This window comes from Oncorhynchus nerka, linkage group LG24, assembly GCF_034236695.1.
Source record: "Oncorhynchus nerka isolate Pitt River linkage group LG24, Oner_Uvic_2.0, whole genome shotgun sequence".
In the NCBI taxonomy this organism is placed as follows: Eukaryota; Metazoa; Chordata; class Actinopteri; order Salmoniformes; family Salmonidae; genus Oncorhynchus; species Oncorhynchus nerka.
Genome location: NC_088419.1, coordinates 54350108 through 54374316, shown reverse-complemented (window position 1 = coordinate 54374316; position 24209 = coordinate 54350108). Strand labels below are relative to the sequence as shown.

The 24209-nt window shown below is 43.2% G+C and overlaps 1 protein-coding gene across 3 annotated transcripts in view; it reads right to left on the bottom strand.

Moving 5' to 3' along the window:
- The window catches only part of LOC115108179 (3',5'-cyclic-AMP phosphodiesterase 4D-like), a 182488-nt gene that overhangs the window by 26112 nt on the left and 132167 nt on the right, over positions 1-24209 (bottom strand). For 2 of the 3 annotated variants that reach the window (XM_029632231.2, XM_065008970.1), the window contains 5 exons: positions 19991-20182; positions 18889-18925; positions 17564-17693; positions 15984-16096; positions 7523-7616 (listed from right to left, as the gene is read on the bottom strand). In XM_029632231.2, coding sequence (XP_029488091.1) covers positions 7523-7616; positions 15984-16096; positions 17564-17693; positions 18889-18925; positions 19991-20182 — 566 coding nt within the window. Of the gene's footprint in view, positions 1-7522; positions 7617-15983; positions 16097-17563; positions 17694-18888; positions 18926-19550; positions 19586-19990; positions 20183-24209 lie in introns of those variants that run through there. The other variant, XM_029632234.2, reaches the window with a different exon arrangement.

The following is a 24209-nucleotide window of genomic DNA, read 5'->3' as shown; positions in this document are numbered from 1 at the left end:
TGAAAATGGCTGTCTAGCAATGATCAACAACCAACTTGACAGATCTTGAAGAATTTCTTAGAGAATGATGTGCAAATATTTTACAATCGAGGTGTGCAAAGCTCTTAGAGACTTATCCAGAAAGACTCACAGCTGTAATCGCTGCCAAAGGTGATTCCAACATGAATTGACCCAGGGGTGTGAATACTTACGTAAATTAGATTTCTGTATTTTATTTTCAATACATTTGGAGACATTTCTTAAAACACGTTTTCACTTTGTCATTATTAGACATTGTGTGTAGATGGGTGAGGAGGAAACCTATTTAATCAATTTTGAATTCAGGCTGTAACAACAAAATATGGAATAAGTCACGAGGTATGAATAATTTCTGTAGGCACTGTATAACAAAACATTATACAGAACTATAAACGTTGGTGACGGGCAGTTTATCATTGATTGTTCTGCAGTAGCCTACACCTGTCAATCAACTGATCAACACATTCTACTGCAGGCTGTAGGCCTATTAATGTGGTAGCACAGACCATTCAGTGTGTGTTCATTGTCATAGTGACAACTGCAAATTGTCCTTCAATGTAAATGTAACGAAAAAATAATGTAGAAACTCCTATTTAAATGTAGCAATTTAACAACAAATGCTGTTGAGCCTATGTATCTTTTACATCATGTTATTGCTTGCCTCGTTGCTTAAGTGGTTGGAAGTGATTTCCATTTTTCGAATTGTTGTCAATTCGTTTGAATCTTCTTTTTCACTGTGCTCATCTCTCTGTATATCCTGTGCAATCATTTGCAATGCATCAGTGCAATAATGTTATCATCACTGGCCAAAGATCCCACCAACGCGCACTCCTAAGATTTCCACAACAGTTAATTTGGCCTAGACCTATTTTACATTCAGCAATCAGCAGCCCTGCTTCTCTCTCCACAAAAAGACTATTGGGCATAGTTTAAAATATCTTATAGCTTTTGTAGCTTATAGCTTTTCCTGGGATTTCAAGAGAAGAGGAATAGCGGAGAGGCTTGGCTCCATAAAGCCAATTGCACACGGGAACGGCTGGAAGAGAAAAAGGCTGGAGCTGTGTAGCTGAAGTAAGAAGCTAAATATTAGCTAGATAGGCCATTCATTAGCTAGATACTAGGGCTATACATATTTACCTGTCAAAGAAAAACAGGTTGACAGATTATAAAATGGCAGATCAGTGTGTTCATCCAGGCCGTGCTTTGCAGTCCCCGGGCACGCAAAGCTCCACTATTGATTAGGCCTACGTTTTTTAGACAATACCATTTTCTACCTAGGCTACAACACAGTGAAATGTGGGCTTGTTTTTATTGTTATCAATTGAGTACACAAGTATTGTCTAGGGCTGTAAACTGCAGCTATGTAGGCTAATTTGAATAACCGCTCAAACGTTCTGTTTTGAATGCTTCATGCCGAAATAACTGCATCCAGCCTAGGCCTGATTTTGCAACCATTTGGATCAGTTATGTATCTATTCTCTACAGTTTACAAGGTCCAGAAAGGTACATTAGCAGACTAATCATTCAAGCTAATGTAGTCTAGCTTTTCCTGGGACTCCAAGAGCTAAAGACGAATAGCTGCCTGTAGCTGAAAGGACCCATGAAGACAGACTACAGAAGTGTAGCCTAAATGAATCAGCTAAATATTAGGCCTAATATTACAGTGAATAGCCTTTACCCAAAGATTTTACACAGTGAAAGTTTTTTTTAAAATCAGATAACGAAATGTCAAGTAGCCTGGGATAGGCTACTGTGTGCTCCCCAGACTGAGCTCCCAGTCCGGCTGGGACAAGAAAATTATCATTATCATACAATAATGCATTTTATCCAATTTTTTTCTAGTGAGTAAATCATTCTAGTCTAGGCTGTTAATTAACTGCATTGAATATGGCATTTCAATAACCATTTTGAATGCATGTTTCATTACGAAATAATAATAATTTAGCCTAGTCTTTTAGACAGTTTAGGTCTAAGGTCCAGAAGGGCACATTAGCAGGCCAGTCATAGTGCGTATTTTGTTAGGATGTATCGTGCGTTAACATACACTATCTGAAAATAGGGCCTTCTCATACTGATATGCAAGTTTGTTGTGGATCATCATTCTCCCAATTCGTCCTATATCAGGCAAGTTTGCCGCGCGTTCTGCCTTCTCGCCTCGCGCTCCAGGAACCAATAATGCTTCTATTGAACCAACTTTTTGATTGGTTGTTAATGTTTTATCGTCGGGGGGGACAGGTGGATCACTCAGAAAATTATCCAAACGATCGCCATTGTTATCGTTCTCCACTCTTTTTGTAGTTATCGTTTAGTGTGAAAGCTCCTGTTCACTTGAATTAGAGTTGTCTTTGATTTGTATTTAATTTCAAATGTTTTTATAACACAAAAAGATTGCAATTTTTCCATTCACTATAATGGGGGATCCTGTCTTCTGCTAACAATGCCTGCAGTACAGCGATCGGTCTTGAACTTCCATGGCTGCAATGAGAGGGGGCAGTTGTGCTGCCACATTATTAGTTAAAGCATGCGTTAGTAAATTCACTCTGGCTATCTACTCTGATTTCAGAGCACTCTGTCTGCACTCTGAGCCTAACCACCTCTACTAGGATGAGTAAAATGGTCAGAGTGGTGTTTTCTCATTTGTGTCTAGAAGTAGCTAGCAAGCTAGACAACTTTAGCCAGTTAGCTTAGGTGCCTGACTGCCATTGTAAGGTCAGAACGCTCGGATCAATAAGCTCTTCATTTACAAACGCCCAGAGTGTCCTCTGGCACTCCAGAGGGAATTTACGATCATACACGTCCTGATGCAAAAGGCAGCCTAATAATATTATGGTCTCCATGGCAATGCCACACAATGTGTCCAGTAATGCCAGGCTGACATGCTAATAGGCTAGAAGACATGCATGACTAAATATGCATATTTGTGTACTCTTATGCAGGGGCACAACTTTTATTATAAATGAGAATACAGTTGAAGTTGGAAGTTTACATACACTTAGGTTGGAGTCATTAAAACTCGTTTTTCAACCACTTCACAAATTTCTTGTTAACAAACTATAGTTTGGGCAAGTTGGTTAGGACATCTACTTTGTGCATGACAAGTAATTTTTCCAACAATTGTTTACAGACAGATTATTTCACTTATAACTCACTGTATCACATGTCCAGTGGGTCAGAAGTTTACATACACTAAGTTGACTGTGCCTTTAAACAGCTTGGAAAATTCCAGAAAATTATGTCATGGCTTTAGAAGCTTCTAAAAGGCTAATTGACATCATTTGAGTCAATTGGAGGTGTACCTGTAGATGTATTTCAAGGCCTACCTTCAAACTCAGTGCCTCTTTGCTTGATTTCAAAAGAAATCATCCAAGACATCAGAAAAAAAATTGTGGACCTCCACAAGTCTGGTTCATCCTTAGGAGCAATTTCCAAACACTTGAAGGTACCACGTTCATCTGTACAAACAATAATACGCAAGTATAAACACCATGGGACCACGCAGCCATCATACCGCTCAGGAAGGAGAAGCGTTCTGCCTCCTAGAGATGAACGTACTTAGGTGTGAAAAGTGCAAATCAATCCCAAAAGAACAGCAAAGGACCTTGTGAAGATGCTGGAGGAAACGGGTACAAAAGTATCTATATCCACAGTAAAACGAGTCCTGTATCGATATAACCTGAAAGGCCGCTCAGCAAGGAAGAAGCCACTACTTCAAAACCGGCATAAAAAAGCCAGACTACGGTATGCAACTGCACATGGGGACAAAGATTGTACTTTTTGGAGAAATGTCCTCTGATCTGATGAAACAAAAATAGGACCTTTTGGGCAGAATGACCATTGTTATGTTTGAAGGAAAAGGGGGATGCTTCCAAGCCGAAGAACACCATCCCAACCGTGAAGCACGGGGATGGCAGCATCACGTTTGGGGGTGCTTTGCTGGATTAGGGACTGGTGCACTTCACAAAATAGATAGCATCATGAGCAAGGAAAATTGTGTGGATATATTGAAGCAACATCTCAAGACATCAGTCAAGAAGGTAAAGCTTGGTCGCAAATGGGTCATCCAAATGGACAATGACCCCAAGTATACTTCCAAAGTTGTGGCAAAATGGCTTAAGGACAACAAAGTCAGGGTATTGGAGTGGCCATCACAAAGCCCTGACCTCAATCCTATAGAAAATATGTGGGCAGAACTGAAAAAGTGTGTGCGAGCAAGGAGGCCTACAAACCTGACTCAGTTACACCAGCTCTGTCGGGAGGAATGGGCCAAAATTCACCCAACTTATTGTGGGAAGCTTATGGAAGGCTACCCAAGTTAAACAATTTAAAGGCAATGCTACCAAATACTTATTGAGTGTATGTAAACTTCTGACCCACTGGGAATGTGATTAAATAAATAAAAGCAGAAATAAATCACTCTCTACACTATTATTCTGACATTTCACATTCTTCAAATAAAGTGGTGACCCTTACTGATCTAAGACAGGGAATTCTTGCTAGGATTAAATGTCAGGAATTGTGAAAAACTGAGTTTAAATATATTTGGCTGAGGTGTATGTAAACTTCCAACTTCAACTATATAATGTTTCTAAACACTTCTACATTAATGTGGACGCTATGGATAATCCTGAATTAATCGTGAATAATGATGAGTGAGAAAGTTAGGCGCACAAATATCATATATTCACCAAGACATGCTAACATCTAACCATTACAATAACAGGGGAGGTGAGCATTTTTGGGGGGTATGATATTTGTGCAGTAGCATCCACATTCATGTAGAAGTGTTTAGAAACATATTATATTCTTATTTACAATAAGTGACCACAAAATTACCCAAAAAGGGTCATGTTAGATTGTGTAGAAATGCAGGAAATGAGCTTTAAATGCCCCCAAAAACTGACAGAGCTCCAGAGTTCCCCCAGACCTCACACCATGTTGTGCCCCCCCCCCCCCCCCCCCACCACCACACTTCTAAAACAAAAGTTGCACCTCTGCTCCTATGTAACCAAACACTGTGCAACCTATGTTCACCCTCTGAATATGTTGGCCTGTTCAGTACTCCAACACATTATATACTGTACAGTACATTAGGAAAGTGTTCAGACCCCTTCCCCTTTTCCACATTTTGTTACTTTACTTTATTCTAAAATGGATCTAACAATTTTTTAAACTCAATCTACACACAATACCCCATAATGAGAGCAACAACTTTTTTAGAATTCTTTTTGCAAATGTATTAAAATTTTAAAAAACAGAAATGCCTTATTTACATAAGTATTCAGACCCTTTGCTATGAGACTTTACATTGAGCTCAAGTGCATCCTGTTTCCATTGATCCTCCTTGATGCTTCTACAACTTGATTGGAGTCCACCTGTGGTAAATTAAATTGGTTGGACATGATTTGGAAAGGCACACACCTGTCCATATAAGGTCCCACAGCTGACAGTGCATGTCAAAGCAAAAACCAAGCCATGAGGTCGAAGGAATTGTCAGTAGAACTCTGAGACTGTGTCAAGGCACAGATCTGAGGAAGGGTAACATAACATTTCTGCAGCATTGAAGGTCCCGAAGAACACAGTGGCCTCCAACATTCTTAAATGGAATAAGTTTGGAACCAATAAGACTCTTCCTAGAGATGGCCGCCCGGCCAAACTGAACAATCGGGGGGAGAAGGCCCTTGGTCACGGAGGTAAGCATGAACACGATGGTCACTCTGACAGAGCTCCAGAGTTCCTCTGTGGAGATGGGAGAACCTTCCAGAAGTCCAACCTTCTCTGCAGCACTCCACCAATCAGGCCTTCATGGTAGAGTGGTCAGACAGAAGCCACTCCTCAGTAAAAGGCACAAAACAGCCCGCTTGGAGTTTGCCAAAAGCACCAGAAGGACTCTCAGACAATGAGAAACAAGATTCTCCGGTCTGATGAAACCAAGATTGAACTCTTTGGCCTGAATGCCAAGCGTCACGTCTGGAGGAGACCTGGCACCATCCCTACAGTGAAGCATGGTAGTGGCAGCATAATGCTGTGGGGATATTTATCAGTGGCAAGGACTGAGAGACTAGTCAGGATTGAGGGAAAGATGAACAAAGCAAATTACAGAGAGATCCTTGGTGAAAACCTGCTCCAGAGCACTCAAGACCTCAGACTGGGGCGAAGGTTCACCATCCAACAGGACCCTAATCACACAGCCAAGACAATGCAGTAGTGGCTTCGGGACAAGTCTATGAATGTCCTTGAGTGGCACAGCCAGTGCCCGGACTTGAACCCGATCTAACGTCTCTGGAGAGACCTGAAAATATCCGTGCAGCGATGCTCCCCATCCAACATGACAGAGCTTGAGAGGATCTACATAGAAGAATGGGACAAACTCCCAAAATACAGCTGTGACAAGCTTGTAGCATCATACTAAAAAAGACTTGAGGCTGTGAAAGGTGCTTCGCCTTGAAAGATGCGAAAGGTGCTTCAACAAATTACTGAGTAAAGGGTCTGAATACTTATGGGTGCCTGCTATCTCTATCTAGAGTGGCGCAGCAGTGCTAGGCACTGCATCTCATTGCAAGTGGCGTCACTACAGTCCCTGGTTCGAATCCAGGCTGTATCACATCCGGACGTGATTGGGAGTCCCATAGTGCGGCGCACAATTGACCCAGTGTCGTCCGGGTTTGGCCGGGGTAGGCCGTCATTGTAAATACGAGTTTGTTCTAAAGTGTCTTGCCTAGTTAAATAAAAATAAAATCTAGAAGGGGGCGCTGAGTATGAGAGTGGATGTATGAATGTTTGTCCTTTATTTTACTGATCAGTATCCATATTTCATCAACGTACAGTTATATGCATACTTTCATCATTTCACCCTGATACATTATTCTTAAGTATTTGCATGAATGTGAGATGAAATGTCATTATGTCGTGCTATCATTTGTTCTCTCTTTGTTGCCTCTCTCTCTTCCCTCATCACAGGTGACGAACTGCACCTGTGACCAGTGATAATGGTATATAGTGGAGTGCTATGGGGTGGGGCTTCAAGTCTCCTGGTTCAAGGCCTGGGAGAACATGAGTGAATGTGTCTCTGTGAGGAGGCCTTCTTATTGCCACTTGTACCATGTGTTTGTTATTTTCAGCTTGAGGGCCATGTATTTGTAATAAATATCCCTTAACTTTGCATCAGACAAAGTCATCCTGCGATTCCTTTCATAGATATGGCCTGTCTGTGACAATTTCCTATGAATACCCTCTTCATAATGCATTCCAAGCGCATTTATAATACCTTATGAGCTATCCATAATAATGCACAACTCATGAACATCTTTGACTACATTTATAGAGCATTATGACCAAGGCTGTATAACGCCTTATAAAGCAAATCAATACTGTATTATGTAACAGAATTTGAGCAGGATGAATGCTTTACATCAATTCCTATTTGGCAGTAGGGTCAAAATAAATACCTTGCATGGCCATTTTAATGCCTGTTCAGGAGCCATTCAGGAGCGCTGTTGTCACTCACCTAGGAAAGTGTTGGCGATAAACTCTGAGACTTGGTTTCCTGACCGGCTGGTTTCTGACAACTGGGTGAGCTCTCTGTTCAGCATCCTTTTGAACTGGGGGACCAGATCAGATACCAGGCATCAGTGACACAAGTTCATACATGGACATACTGTACAGTGTGGAAAGTAGAAAATGCCTCAGTAGAACAAGTGTACCCGCATTAGAGTTCTTCACACACTTTAATGTGGATGACTGACTTATCTCTTTTTGCATAAACAATTTGTGAAATGATAAATTAATAAAACAAAATGAGAGTTCAAAATGGCCCCAAAAATATTTTTACATGATGTTTGGTGTGACTTTTTTACACCACACATTAAAGTGTCAGGAGTAACTAACAAGTAAATCAAATGACAGTAGGGATTTCCTTGATCACATCAAAATAAATGTGTGATATTAATAGACTAATAGTAGTCAAGTAATACACAATTATTTCAATAAGACCATAAAATGAATCATTAACTTCTATCATGACACAACTTCATACAAACCCCAAGTCTATTTCAGTGCATCACACACTTAGTTGTCGTTGTTGTTTATTTCATACTAAACACATGCACAACAAATATTGCACCATGTTTAGCTGAATTAGCTCTGTTGGTATTTTCCATCTGCAGGGACACAGTCGTTCCATGAATGGGGATAAATGGAAAAACCAGGGAAGTACAGCCATATCACCAGCAGACAGTGCAGCACACAGTCCAGACAGAAAGAAGTGGAACATTATTTTTCAAACAGAGCGGTGTGGTTGCCATGGTGAATCATGGTACACAGAGGCAGCAGTGCTCAGTGAGTGTTTCATTGAGAGTGAGCGCAGGGCATTTGGGAAGGGAAGGTAGGGCACAATGTCTTCAGCTGGGCTCAGCCCGTTATGTAATCACGTGAGTACGAGATGGCGGAGCGCACAACGCCAGCCATACAAACCACCATATGGTCTTCTTAGGGCTGCAATCCCGTTAACGGGATTGATATGACAACAGCCAGTGAAAGTGCAGAGCGCCAAATTCAAACAACAGAAATCTCATAATTAAAATTCCTCACACATACATGTATTTTATACCATTTAAAGGTAATCTTGTTGTTAATCCCACCAAAGTGTTCCATTTCAAATAGGCTTTACAGCAAAAGCACCACAAACGATTATGTTAGGTCAGGGCCAAGCCACAGAAAAACACAGCCCTTTTTCCAGCCAAAGAGAGGAGTCACAAAAAGCAAAAATAGAGATAAAATGAATCACTAACCTTTGATGATCTTCATCAGATGACACTCATAGGACTTCATGTTACAAGATACATGTATGTTTTGTTCGATAAAGTGCATATTTATATAAAAGAATCTCAGTATACATTGGCGCGTTATGTTCACTAGTTCCAAAAACATCCGGTGATATTACAGAGAGCCACATCATTTTACAATAATCTGAGTACAGCTTTCGGACAACAAAGCAGCCAAAAAGATATCCGCCATATTGGGTAGTCAACACTAGTCATAAATAGCATTATAAATATTCACTTACATTTGATGATCTTCATTCGAATACACTCCCAGGAATTCCAGTTCCACATTAAGCATTTGATTTGTTCAATAATGTCCATAATTTTTGTCCAAAGAGCTACTTTTGTTAGCACGTTTGGTAAACAAATCCAAAGTCATGAAGCGCCGTAGAAACATGTCAAACGATGTATGGAATCAATCTTTAGGATGTTTTTAACATTAAACTTAAATAATATTCCAACCGGAGAATTCCTTTGACTTCAGAAAAGCAAAGGAACGCAGCTACCTCTCATGGGAAATGCGCCTGACCAGCGCGTGACTGCTGGCAGACCTCAATCCTCTCTCATTCGGCCCCACTTCACAGTAGAATCCTCAAACAAGTTTCTAAAGACGGTTGACATCTAGTGGAAGCCTTAGGAAGTGCAACATAACCAATATCCGCCTGCGTATTCAATAGGGGCTGGGATGAAAATCGACCAACCTCAGATTTCCAACTTCCTGTTTGGATTTCTTCTCAGGTTTTTGCCTGCCATATGAGTTCTGTTATATTCACAGACATCATTCAAACAGATTTAGAAACAGAGTGTTTTCTATCCAATACTAATAATAATATGCATATATCGCAACTGGGACTGAGGAGCAGGCAGTTTACTCTGGGCACCTTTCATCCAAGCTACTCAATACTGCCCCTGCAGCCATAAGAAGTTAAAGGAGACGGTGCATGTACACACACACACTGAGACATACAGGACGAAAAGTGTAGTGTACTCAAAGGGAAACAGGCACGTGTGTACACATAGAGGTGTACACACACAATATGTGATAACTTGTCTAGACAATAATAGGCAGTTTTATACACTACGCAGCCAAAAGTATGTGGACACTCATTCAAATGAGTGGATTCGGCTATTTGTTATGGTGTATAAAATTGAGCACACAGCCATGCAATTTCCACAGACAAACATTGGCAGTAGAATGGCCCGTACTGAAAAGCTCAGTGACTTTCGTGGCACCGTCATAGGATGCCACCTTTCCAACAAGTCAGTTTGTCAAATTCCTGGTTTGTTAGGAGCTTTATGAAATGGGTTTCCGTGGCCGAGCAGCCGCACACAAGCCGAAGCTCGCCACGCGTAATGCCAAGCATCGACGGGAGTGTAAAGCTCTCTGCCATTGAACTCTGGAGCAGTGGAAATGGGTTCTCTGGAGTGATGAATCACGCTTTACCATCTGGCATGTCCAACGGACGACCCTGGATTTGGCGGATGCCAGGAGAACGCTACCTGCCCCAATAAATAGTGCCAACTGTAAAGTTTGGTGGATGAGGAATAATGGTCTGGGGCTGTTTTTCATGGTTCGGGCTAGGCCCCTTCGTTCCAGTGAAGGGAAATCTTAACACTGTAGCATAGAATGGCATTCTAGATGATTCTGTGCTTCCAACTTTGTGGCAACAGTTTGGTGAAGGCCCTTTCCTGTTTCAGCATGACAATGCCCCTATACACAAAGTGAGGACCATACAGAAATGATTTGTCGAGATCGGTCTGGAAGAACTTGACTGGCCTGCACAGAGCCCTGACCCCATGTTTGTTGAGATCAGTGTAGAAGAACTTGACTGGCCTGCACAGAGCTCTGATCCCATCGAACATGTGTGGGATGAATTGGAACGCCGACTGCGAGCTAGGCCTAATCGCCTGACATCAATACCTGACCTCACTAATGCTCTTGTGGCTGAATGAAAGTCCACACAGCAATGGTCCAACATCGAGTGGAAAGCCTTCCCAGAAGAGTGGAGGCTGTTATAGCAGCAAAGGGGGGACCAACTCCATATGAATACCCATGATTTTGGAATGAGATGTTCAACGAGCAGGTGTCCACATACTTTTGTAGTGTACCATCTCACTGACATAATATGCTAAAACACAGATACATCCAAAAACATACTGTTCTACAGTGCACCAAAGCACACTTATCGTTATGCAGACCCATTAAGAAGTTTGCAATGCAATAACAGAAAATGAAATTCTGACACCCTTACACCTTGAGCCCACACACATTCCTGTGCACTCACCTGTATGAGTGTCCAAGACACAGAGAACAAAGTGACTTCGGCCAACCCAGTGGACACATGTTAAATCAAAAACAAAGACGAGTGAGCAGTAAAAACCAACTTGGATGAATAAAATCCAGTAGCAGATTCTATGGGTCTACAGTTCTGTTACAACCTGACAGTCTGTAGGTCCGAGATTGAAAGACGGGAAAAGATCTAACAGTCGTCAGCCAAAGACGAGGTGTGCCCGTAGCCCTGAGCTGAGTAAGGAGGACAGAGGGCACAGAGGGGACATGGGGGACGGGCGATGCAGAGCAAGGGGACAGACAGTCCAGCTAGGTGCAGGACACCAGAGCGCATGGCTGACTGCTGCTCCTTCATCCACCATCCCACTCTCAATGTAAATACAGAGACCGAGGGGAAGGAGTGAGAGATGGAGGGAGGGAGGGAGGGATGGGGAGAGTATGAGCGAGGAAAGTCTCTCCCTCCCTGTGTGTATCTCCCCTTGAACTGCCTACATGTGGGATGCCCCCTAGCCAATCAGCTACACAGGCTGGAGGGATGCGAGGGATATGATTGGTTGTGGGTGTAAAGGGGAGGGGAGTGTGAGAGGTGGAGGCTGAGAGAGAGAGGGGGATACATAAATGTATCCAGGAGGAGTGGAGTGGAAAGAAGGGATGGGAATCCATATGACTGGTTAACTCCTTCAATGGGAAGGATGGGCTCCATTCATGTGTTGGTGTGTGTTTGTGTCTGAATGGGAGGGCGTGTGCATCAGCCCAATGCTCTTTGTATGCCCAAATATTAAGCAGAGGCAGTTCAACTGCCTACATCTGTAAAAATGTAAATACTGCAACGCAACAAGAACCGACCTGCTTGGTCCAAATAATGGTCATATCTGTGAAGTGGTCATATCTGTGAATCTGTGGTTGCCATGGCGCTGTGAGGTCGCATACGCAGAAAGCTCTGTAAATATTGAACATATTTTAATAGTTGTAGGTGTTTCTGGACAGAATTTTAGATAAAATATTTATTTTGTTAGGTAATTAAGTTTTGATTGTATATACACTGAACCAGAATATAAATGCAACATCTAAGTGTTGGTCCCATGTTTCATGAGCTGAAATAAAATATCCCAGAAATGTTCCATATGCACAAAAAGCTTATTTCTCAAAAATGTTGTGCACAAATTTGTTTACATCCCTGTTAGTGAGCATACCTCCTTTCCAAGATAATCCATTCACCTGACAGGTGTGGCATATCAAGAAGCTGATTAAACTGCATGATCATTAGAAAGGTGCACCTTGTGCTGGGGACTATAAAAAGGCCACTCTAAATTGTGCAATTTTGGCACAACACAATGCCACAGTCTCAAGTTTTGAAGGAGCGTGCAATTGGCATGCTGACGGCCAGAGAATGTCATGTTCATTTTCTACTATAAGCTGCCTCCAACGTCATTTTAGAGAATTTGGCGGTACATCCATCCAGCCTCACAACTGCAGACCATGTGTATGTCGTTGTGTGGGCGAGCGGATTGCTGATGTCAACAGAGTGCCCCAAGGTGGCGGTGGGGTTATGGTATGGGCAGGTATAAGCTACGGGTAACGAACACAATTGCATTTTATCGATGGCAATTTTAATGCACAGAGATACCGTGACAAAATCCTGAGGCCCATTGTCGTGCCATTCATCCACTGCCATCGCCTCATGTTTCAGCAGGGTAATGCACGGCCAGCCCCATGTCACAAGGATCTGTACACAATTCCTGGGAGCTGAACATTTCCCAGTTCATCCATGGCCTGCGTATTCACCAGACATGTCACCCATTATGCATGTTAGGGCTGCTCTGGATGGACCTGAACGATGGCGTGTTCCAGTTCCTGCCAATATCCAGCAACTTCGCACAGCCATTGAAGAGGATTCAAAAACATTCCACGGGCCACAATCAACATCCTGATCAACTCTATGCGAAGGAGATGTGTCGCACTGCATGAGGCATATGGTGGTCACACCAGATATGACTGGATTTCTGATAAACTCCCCTACCTTTAAAAAAAAAAGTATCTGTGACCAACAGATGCATATCTGTATTCCCAGTCATGTGACATCCATAGATTAGGGCCTAATGAAAGTATTTCAATTGACTGATTTCCTTATATGAACTGTAAGTCAGTAAAATCTTTGAAATTGTTGCATGTTGTATTTATATATTGATCCACAGCAGTGCAAGACTGTCAAGTCAGTTATTTTACCAACTGAACTGAGAAGCGAGCTATTTAGCTATCTAGCCATCTAACTGTTTTAATTTGAAACAACGAGATGACCGAGGCTTGGAGACTGTTGAATATGGCAGAGGATCCCTAAAGTTTTTCCACAATGGTTTATTTCAAGGTGGACTGTAGTGTTGACTGTAGTGTTGACTGTAGTGTTAACTGTAGTGAGCTTCAAGCGCCTTAAGCTTAGTGGTTGCATGGCTTCAGACAGGTGGGTGCTACATGTTTTTCGGAGGAGTTTACCAAGGAGTCTACGACTGGGGATGGAAAGGTGTCCTGGCTTCTGACTAGTTTCCCCCCTGGATCTGACCATCGTTTCCCCCCAGCTCAACCCTTCATCTGGACCTCCACAGGAAGGTGCGCATGGAGAGTGGATCAGACATATGTTGTGACCCGTTGGACTTCCACCTCCTTCTGTGGATGACTGTGGAAGATCTTCCACCCAGAACAGAAAATCGCTATACAAATTAAATCTATTATTATTATGTATTTTAGACATTTCCTTGACCTTGGCATTCCAGCTGTTACAGTGCATTCAGAATGTATTCAGACCCCTTGACCTTTTCAAAATGTTGTTACGTTACAGCCTTATTCTAATATGTATTAAATCTATACACAATACCCCATAATGACAAAGCAAAAACAGGTTTTTAGAAATGTTAGCAAATGTATCAAAAATAAAAAACTTAAATATCACATTTACATAAAAGTATTCAGACCCTTTACTCAGTATTTTGTTGAAACACCTTTGGCAGTGATTACAGCCTCGAGTCTTAGGTATGACGATACCTAAGCTTGGCACACCTGTATTTGGGGAGTTTCTCCAATTCTTCTCTGCAGATCCTCTCAAGCTCTGTCAGGTTGGATGGGGAGCGTCACTGCACAGCTATTTTCAGGTCTATACTGAGATGTTAGATCGGGTTCAAGTTCGGGCTCTGGCTGGGCCACTCAAGGACATTCAGAGACTTGTCCCAAAGCCACTCCTGTGTTGTCTTGGCTGTGTGCTTAGGGTCGTTGTCCTGTTAGAAGGTGAACCTTCGCCCCAGTCAGAGCTTTGGAGCACGTTTTCATCAAGGATATCTCAGTACTTTGCTCCGTTCATCTTTTCCTCAATCCTGACTAGTCTCCCAGTCCCTGCCACGGAAAAACATCCCAACAGCAAGATGCTGCCACCACCATGATTCACTGTAGGGATGGTGTCAGGTTTCCTCCAGACATGACGCTTGGCATTCAGGCCAAAGAGTTCAATCTTGGTTTCATCAGACCAGATCATCCTGGTTTTCATGGTCTGAGTCCTTTAGGTGCCTTTTGGCTCCAGCAGGGCTGTGATGTGCCTTTTACTGAGGAGTGGCTTCCGTTTCGCCACTCTACCATAAAGGCCTGATTGGTGTAGTGCTGCAGAGATGGTTGTCCTTCTGGAGGGTTCTCCCATCTCCACAGAAGAAATCTGGAGCTCTGTCAGAGTGACCATCGGGTTCTTGGTCACCTCCCTGAGCTCAGTTTGGCTACGGGGCCAGCTCTAGGAAGAGTCTTGGTGGTTCCAAACTTCTTCCATTTAAAAATGGAGGCCACTGTGTTCTTGAGGACCTTCAATGCTGCAGAAATGTTTTGGTACCGTTCCCAAGATCTCTGCCTCGACACAATCCTGTCTCGGAGCTGCACGGACAATTCCTTCGACCTCATGGCTTGGTTTTTGCTCTGACATGCACTGTCAACTGTGGGACCTCAAGTTGTAGAACATCTCAAGGATGATCAATGGAAACAGGATGCACCTGAGCTCAATTTCGATTCTCATAGCAAAGGGTTTGAATACATATATTTGTAATATATTTGCAAAAATTCTAAATACCTGTTTTCGCTTTGTCATTATGGTGTATTGTGTGTAGATTGATGAGGAAAAATAATAGTTTCATCCAACTAATGTAACAAAATGTGGAAAAAGTCAAGGGGTCTGAATACTTTATGAATGCACTGTATACTGTGCCATTTTCAAAAGCTATTGAGATGGCATAGCGAACAAAAGTATCATATCACTTCAATCAACCACTGTCCTGATGCATTAAGGAAAGCAGCATATGCTACACCAGGAACTCAATTCTCCAATCTAATATACTGTACAGGTAAAGAATAACATCACTTTGTAAATCTTAAACATAAGACATGTGATCGACATGAACACAGGGCAATGTGATACTTATGAGAGAGATGAAAGGTGCTGTGGCAATGGTATTCAAAGTTGGGTTCGCGACCTTTAGTGGGTTCACGGGGGAAGTGCAGTGGGGTCACGTTATTGTATGGGATAATATACAAATGTTTTTGAGAAAGATAATTTGAGAAAAAAATAAAATAATTATTGAGTAAAAATGTATTTATTGGTTTATTTCCATTTTGACAAGAGATTCAAATTCAATGAATTGAAGGTTATTTGTTGATGTAAAAATCTAATTTTACGGTTGTGTCATCAGATTTGGGGTGGGGTGGGTTCGCGAGAAATTCTTGGGGGAAAAAATGGGGTCCCTGCTGAAAAAGTTTGAATAACACTGCTTTAAAGCGATCATTCCCAGGTTGTTACTGTAGATGAGGCTCAGTTCAAATGCAACACAGCTCACCTTGTTGGAAGCCATCTCGCTGACTGAGTGACGGGTCTGCAGGGTCTCCAGCTGGTCCAGACACCAGTCCAGCTCCTCCAGTGTCTCTATGGCCAGCTTCTGGTAGGGCTCCTCTGAGGGGGTCAAAGGTCATTATGCTGTTAAAGCCCTGAGAGAGACCACCAGAGACCATCCCATCCAGGCCCTAGTCTAGACTGAGCCCCAGATCCTTTGGTTCATGTCCAAACCCTCAAACAAGGGGTGGGGGGGTGCAAAGACATCTATATTGTCCGCTAATACAGGACTAGTGAAGGTCCAGTGAGGTACTTTTGTTAATTTTTTGTAAACTAAATGTATTGTATTTTAGTGTTTACCAGCATTTGTAATTAGAGTCTGATAATTATCTGTAGAAAACAGTTCATCTGCTTCATATAGCTTATGTTTTCCAGTTTCTTGAAATACAGTACTTTGCAAATCCAACTTATTTCTTTGTGGAAACTGAAAAGGTATATTCGTTCCTTTTCCATTTTAGTAGACACTCTTATCCAGAGCAATTTACAGTAGTGAGTGCATACATTTTCGTATTGGTCCCCCTGTGGGAATCGAACCCAAAACCCTACTGTTCCAAGCGCCATGCTCTACCAACTGAGCCACATCATCACAAACCACTTGATGTCTCAATGTACTCAATTACTGTATTGTGCATTGTTTCTCTTCATGGTGAGGGAAAGTCTACAGGTACAAACCTGACCAGAATATGTACAATACAGTAATGTACATTTACATGAAGTGGTTTGTAAGGATGGTAAATTAATACTGAACAAAAATGGATTGTTTTCCATGTTATTTGATCAATAATTTTTTAAATTTTTTTTGCCCGCTACAGACATCTATATTGGTCCGCTAATACAGGAGTAGTAAATGCCCAGTGTACTACTGACGTGAAAAAAATATTTACTTAAATTTTATTTTTTTATTTTATTAATCAGATTTTTCAGGGGGTGCTGCAGCACCCTCAGCACCCCTACTTCCCACGGCTATGAACACTTTCTCTTTATTTTACCCTAGTCCCACAGACTGTGGCCCTGACCCCTGTGTTCAGTTATCTGGCATCAGACTGTAAGGCTCCATCTCAAACCAGAGACTATACAATTCATTGTCTAGACATCTATTGCATATTTTCTCTGGTTTGTTATCAGTGAAAAATAATTCTCAAACCATGGCAGCTTCAAATACTACAAATGTCCTCCTGAGTACTTGTATCGAGCTATGACATTTTGGATTGCCATAGAAAATAGAAAATAGGGACCAGTGCCCCCCAAAAAGGATGGATATAGAGACAGATATTTTATTCTGTATGTCTCTTTACATCTTTTCATTCTCACTGCACTGCCCTTACCAACGTAAAGCTGACAGATACGCAATACTTGCAATTATGGCAGTAACATCAAACCAATCTTACGGTTAGATCGTAGGGCAAGCTGTATTTTCAGTTCTTGTGAACTTACCATTTTCACAGAGTGCAGCAGACACTAGGGAACAACAAAACCAATTGTTGTGAAGTAATGTAAGAGGTATAATCAGATGCGTAACCTACTGACCTGGTATGCTTGGATTGGTATGAGTAGGCATTGAGGGAGTGTTGCTGCCTGACGGCCGCCTGTTGGGCCGATCCTGCAGATGAGTTATGACGGCAAAGTTGCTTCTGACTGTTCGGAGACTGGCGAGCACCTAAAGAGAGGGGGGAGAGACTGATTTAGTGGTATGATGCATTATGTCCATGATATTCTACGCACAATATCCGGATTTCCTAAAACATAAGATTTCGTTTGCGTTTTTTCGATTTTTAAATGGGAGCTATGTTTGTCTCAAGACAATCAAATGAAAATCAGAATGTTACGGTTTTGGAATTTTGATGCCAACATAGAGGGTAGTTGATCAAACTCTGCCTATGGCTCTGTAGCCTGGTGCCAGTTCTGTTTGGGCTGTATAGCCTGCACCTATCGTGACAATGACCAGTTGGCTATACTGCACAAAAAGTACTGGGACCAGGCTAATGGCTCTGTCTTTGGCATGTGCAGGTCGTACATAATTGTACAGTTTAGTAATTTAGCAGACGCTCTTATCTGAAGCGACTTAGTGGAGAAATTAGGGTTAAGTGCCTTGCTCAAGGGCACATCGACAGCTTTTTCACCTAGTCAGCTTGGGGATTCAAACCAGCGACCTTTCCGTTACTGGCCCAACACTCTTTACCGCTAGGCTACCTGCCGCCTCTCAGGTATTATACACCTATCACACACATGAGCTCTAGTGAGACACTGAAATGCACAGGGGTACAAAACATCCCTAAACACCTGTCTCAGGGACTTTGTGTGCCTTCATGTTGCAACTCAAGACTGCTCCGAGTTCAAAATGTCACCCCGGTGAAAAATCGAGGGGGCAGTCGGCACATAAAAGATCTCTCCTTTCCAAACCCTTGAAGATTTGACATCTGTCCGGCTCTGCTTACGACGCATGTCAATATTGGACTCCTCACTTGTTTTGTAACCCTAGTTGAGTTGTGACACACAATGACACGCACTACGTGCAGACGGGTTATTGCAGCAAAAGCCGGTGGTCTGGGTTGGAAGAGTATCGCTGGCACACAGATGTCGTCACAGCTACGTTAAAGTAGGCCCGTGTGTTCAGACCTTTGAAATGTTTGAATCCTTCCCGACTGTAATGTGCTTTGTGGATTCAAATAAACTATTTCATGTGTGTGTGTGTTTGTGTGTAATGAATGGTGCCCATACCACTTAAAACACCACCAAGACAGCACTGTGCATCATATGATTTTCCACGCAAGAAGTACATAAAGGCTGGCTCACTGTACTGCACACAATATTACCATGCACTTAAAGAGAAAACGCATGAACATAGCACTGACCTGTGCAAATGGTGTCACAATCATGTCTTCTCCATGTCTAAACGGACAGAAGAAAACAAAAACACTGGGTTAGATACTACATCTTCAACAAATAGGTGAAGAACAGAATATCACCATCTTACAAGGGCAATATTGATATAATATACTGTATACTGGGGCTCTATGGTACGCCCTGAGTGTAAAGCAATGGGCGTCCTAGAACACCCATATATCCTGTATCAGTTAACACATTGGACACATGGAGAGGAAACAAGTGACATGCACACAACTGACTGTGAGAACTGTGGGAAAAACAAACAAAATCCTTTGAAATTGTGCTTTATATATTATCATGCACATAATGTGTGGTCTTGTGGTCGAGCCTTTCTGTTAAGATTATAGGCCTCAGGCTATCCATGCAGCACCCAAACAGCAGCAGGCTCAACTCAGATGCAAGGCCTGTGGGGTTTTTCTTTTGGGATGGTTCGGGAGGAAAAGGGGGTGAGGGATGCGTGCATGTATGGGCTGGGGGGGTTAAAGGTTATGTGTTGGGGCAGGAGGTGGGTGGGGGTGTGTGGAGGGGTTAAGGGGTTTGTGAGGGCAGGAAGTGTCTGAAACCTAAAAACGCAGTGGGTCCTTAAAGGGGAAGTTAAATAGAAAAATGTGTCACACGCATCTCTCACCGCGGCAACCAACCGACTTCCCAGTGCTTCAAGCCCTCTTCCCTTTAAATACATAGAGCGAGAGTCCAGTGACTAAGCTAGACTTGACATGGGTAAACAGACTGTGACATGGCCTCCGATCTCCAGAAACAAACATCAACAATATGAGACAGGAAGGTTACGTTTTTAGGGACCTTTGTGGGAATCATAGTTGAAGGGTTAACTATGACAGTATAAATATAAGAGAGTAGACATGTATTGGTTAGTGAAACAGCAAGGTTGGGGGGGGGGGGCAACAACGACAAAAAGAGAGACAGAAAGGTCAGAAAAAATTATTCAGAAAGAGCGAGAGAGCGAGAGAGAGAGAGTGAGAGTGAGAGTGAGAGTGAGAGAGAGAGAGAGAGAGAGAGAAGGGGTAAGGTTAGGAAGGTCATGCATCACTTTGGTCCATTGGTACTTACAGCTCACTGGCCATGGAAGAGTTGCGGGACATGGCTTTTGGTGAGAGGTCGAAGTCTGAGTCGGAGCGGTAGAGGAAGGACTCGCGGCGCTGGCTGTGGGGGTAGTTGGCCTGCAGGACCAGGCCGGAGCTGGGGCTGGCCTGGGGGTCCAGAGGGCTGCGTCCCACCGGCAGCCCATTCTCCACATCAAAACTTAGGGTGAGAGATGAGAAAGAGAAGGGAAGATTCATGTGAATAGGTGTCTGGAGCAGCGGAGCAGGAAGACAAGATGTCATTGTCCCTTCTTTTATTCTGTCCAGTGTGATGACAGAGGTATGGAAGTCTGACAAAATGTGTGAATCTGAAATCTGAAATCATCATTGTAGTTATCGTCGTCAAAAACACCACTGACCAATCTCTGCCTGCCTCATAGCTAATACACAGTATATTGAGAATAGAAAAGAGCTGACCTAGTGATAGCAGGCCTAGAGCAGCAGCCATTCTCTACAACCCCCCACACCATTTATTTGAACATAATCACGCTAGTGTCAGCACTGACTTCACCACGTACGTCAGCAGAGTGCCAAAGTCTTCCGCCTCTGTCAGGGCCCTGGGTAGCACTAAAACTAATGGCGCCGCTGGCACCTCTCCACCTCTACAGCCAGACCCTGACCCCAAAATGTCAGGGTGATCAGTCCATAGTCATCCAATCTCATAATAGGGCTGACTGTGTGATGGGACAGTGGAACTCCTCTCTCTCTCTCTCTCCTTTTCATATTTTGAGAATGCAATTAGACGTAGAGTTAGGAGATCGGAGGGGGAGAAAGGCAAGTGGGAGATACAGTGGGAATGCTGGATGTGGGGATTGAACCAAAGTCTCTGGAAGGACGTCATCTAAGCTACAGTATGTGTCAAGAGCCAGAATTGTTACCAATCAACCACAGGCTCTGCATGAGCAAAGTATATCCAATACAACAGGGACTTTACAGATACCGCAGTCGGCAGGTGAATGCTTACGAAGTTCTAATACTACAATAACCTCCTCCTTTAGGCTCTTTGGTAAGAATACGTGACCGTTCGTCTGACCTGTGTGACTCTCCTTTGTCCAATCCAACTCCAGAAGCGGAGTTTGATCCAGGGGGCGGTGCCACGGTATACAGGCGGCAGCTGCAAGGTCAGGCTGAGGTGGAGTTGGGAGAGAGTGGTTCTAAGAATAGCCCTCTGTCATTGATGGAGGTACATGCGAGAGGGCTATACATAGCCTGAAACATACGGCATACCCCCCCCCCCCCCCCCGGCTGGAGTCTCATATAATTACGGTACATACCCTTTCAAGTTCAACACATAGTGAATAGAAAGTGCTGCAGATTTTTTTGTTGTCATGATTTCCACAAACAAGTTATTATTTGCCAGCACTGTGTGGTGTGCGAATTTCTTTTGAGTAAAACTATTTCTGAATGTCTCCGAGGCACCTGCAACAACCACCTGTGGATGTACGAGTGCATTTCACTCCTCTCACAACAGCAGTCAAACCTGCATGCCTCTGTATGGGGTGGGGTGTGTTGTGTTGTGACGTATGCACCCTAAATACAACGAGGCTCAGTATTTTGCCTAAATTAACATTTAAAAACAAACCTGCACCATACTCGAGCAGTGACTGACATCATTAATCAGAAACAATGAGAGGGAGAGCAACAGAGAGAGAGAGTGAAAGATAGGTTTGCATTTCGACGGCTCAATGCAGCGTTTTAACAAGCTCCACCTGATTGGTGAGGAGGTGCCACGGAGGAGGAGCTGCAGTATAAAAGCATCAGTGCCAGGGCTTGCCTTATTACCCAACCTCTCCTCCTCCCTTTCCTCCCTGATTGGTGGGGAGAGCCCCAGGGGGAGGGGCTTGCCTTATTACCCCACCTCTCCTCCTCCCTTCCCTCCCTTTTTCTCACCCTTCCCTTCATCTAATTTTCAAAGATGCGTCCGTCCCCTCGGAGCGATTTGGGCCATCTCTGAGGGTGGGATGTCATCAATCACGGGGCCAATGGCATCAGCAGCTATGAATAGCTCTATCCAAAATAACTGAATTAACCCCCAAAAACACTCACACGTGAAACAAAACTCACCCATTAGAACTGAAATCCACGTCATTCACATGAAATGTTCATGTTTGAGTATACTATCAGAGCCTGAGGCTTGGAGATATCGGAGTACACTTATGGACTGTGGCGATCTCTTTCCCAGCTGCAGGCGGCTTCTCTTCTCAACAACGTTCCCACTCACTTCTATTTCCAGAAGCAATACAGTGCGGTAGATGAAGGCGCATATTTTCCCAAGAAAACCACCTGGGCAAAGTTCAACAAATGCCACTAGGAAAAACCTGGGATTATCAGACTGAGTGGGAGGACAAGTATCCATAAACAGTGGTATTCAATGCTGTTAGTTCTCTCTACTGGGCTCCCGAGTGGCGCAGCGGTCTAAGGCACTGCATCTCAGCGCTAGAGCCATCACTGCAGACCCTGGTTCGATCCCGGGCTGTATCACAACCGGCTGTGATCGGGAGTGACATAAGGCGGTGCACAATTGTCCGGGTCAGGGGAGGGTTTGGCTGGGGTAGGCCATCATTGTAAAAAATAAAAAAAAAAAAAAAAGGTTCTTAACTGACTTGCCTAGTTAAATAAAGGTTCAATAAAAAATACTGGAAACAGAATGGGCTTATGAGTGTCAGGTAGCACCATCTACTGGAGACAGAAATATAACTCATCACTGTGCATGTTCCCCAGCACACCAGTGTCTCTATAGAGAGCACAGAGCAATTCGACCACTGTTTAAAGTACATGCATCTTAAATGTCAGCCAGAGAACAGGTAAGATGAAGTTTTTGCCTCAATGTGGATTGGGTGGTAGCCTAGAGGTTAGGCAAGTAACTGAAAGGTTGCTGGTTCGAATCCACGAGCTAACTAGGTGAAATCTGCCGATGTGCCCTTGAGCAAGGTACTTAACCCTAATTGCTCTGGATAAGTGTGTTTGCTACTGTAAATTTGTATAACATGTAAATGACCAAAAATCTGATGTTACACAGACACTACACTCAACATGGAGGATATGTATCACACCAGCATTAAACCAATTGTGCCATTCCACTGAATAAACCTTCGAATCAATCATTTTTTATTATGGTGATGTTCTATGGGGTGCTCTTTGTCTGGTAGGTCATAACTGTCGATAGTGACCTTGGTGTTGTCATTGTTCTCAGGCTCTGACGTCAGTCAGTGTCTCCTCTCCCTTCTCTTTGAGTCTCGACTACTGTCAGAACTCGTGGGAGACAGGCCTCCCTGTATCCCACTGTGGCACGCACCCTTCTGGGGTGTCTCCCGAGGAGACCACTGGCACACGCACACACACAAACATTTGGTGCAGACTAATCACTAAATGACTATCTTATACTGAAGCGGAACTGTGATATCGAAACGTCATCTGATCTCCACAAACACAAAGATAATCCTCCATGTTTCCTTTCCTCTTCAAATGTGGGAAAAAGAGCAAATCCATTAGTTCCTGGATAAAAGGATGAGCCCCCCTCAGGATTCAAATTAAATCAAACTTTATTTGTCACATGCGCTGAATACAACAAGTGTTGACCTTACCTTGAAATCCTTACTTACAAGCCCTTAACCAACAGTGCAGTTCATGAAAAAGTTAAGACAATGTATACCAAATAAACTAAAAAATAATAAGAAGTAACACAATAAAATAACAATAATGAGGCTATATACAGGGGTTACAGTTAGTCGAGGTAATTTGTACAAGGAGGTAGGGGTTACTAGTGACTAGTGATTCAGAGGAAACTCAAAGAAGCCTTCAGGTCTGTGTCATTCAGGCAAAGGAAGAATGGACATTAAGGTCGTTCCCCAAATACCGCTTTTAGCTAATAAAAAGTCCAATCCCCTTTCTGTTTTCTTTCCGAGTGGCGTGAGAACCAGCTCCGGGGGCCTCGCCGACCTATGACAATCAAAGTGTGTGTGTTTGTCTCGGGGAAGTTCCCGCAGCCCTTACACGCCAGGAAAGAAGGCAGTGGAGGCAGAGAATGTTGGAAAACAGAGGAGTGGACCTTTTTCTGGTGTGTGTGTTCCTGGTGATGCGTAAGCTTTGTACTGGGGGGGGGGGGGGGGGGCACCTACTTTGGGAAAGGGGGATGTTAGTGTTGCACCTCTCACCCCATTGTGAGCGACCTGACACCCGTAGCAAAA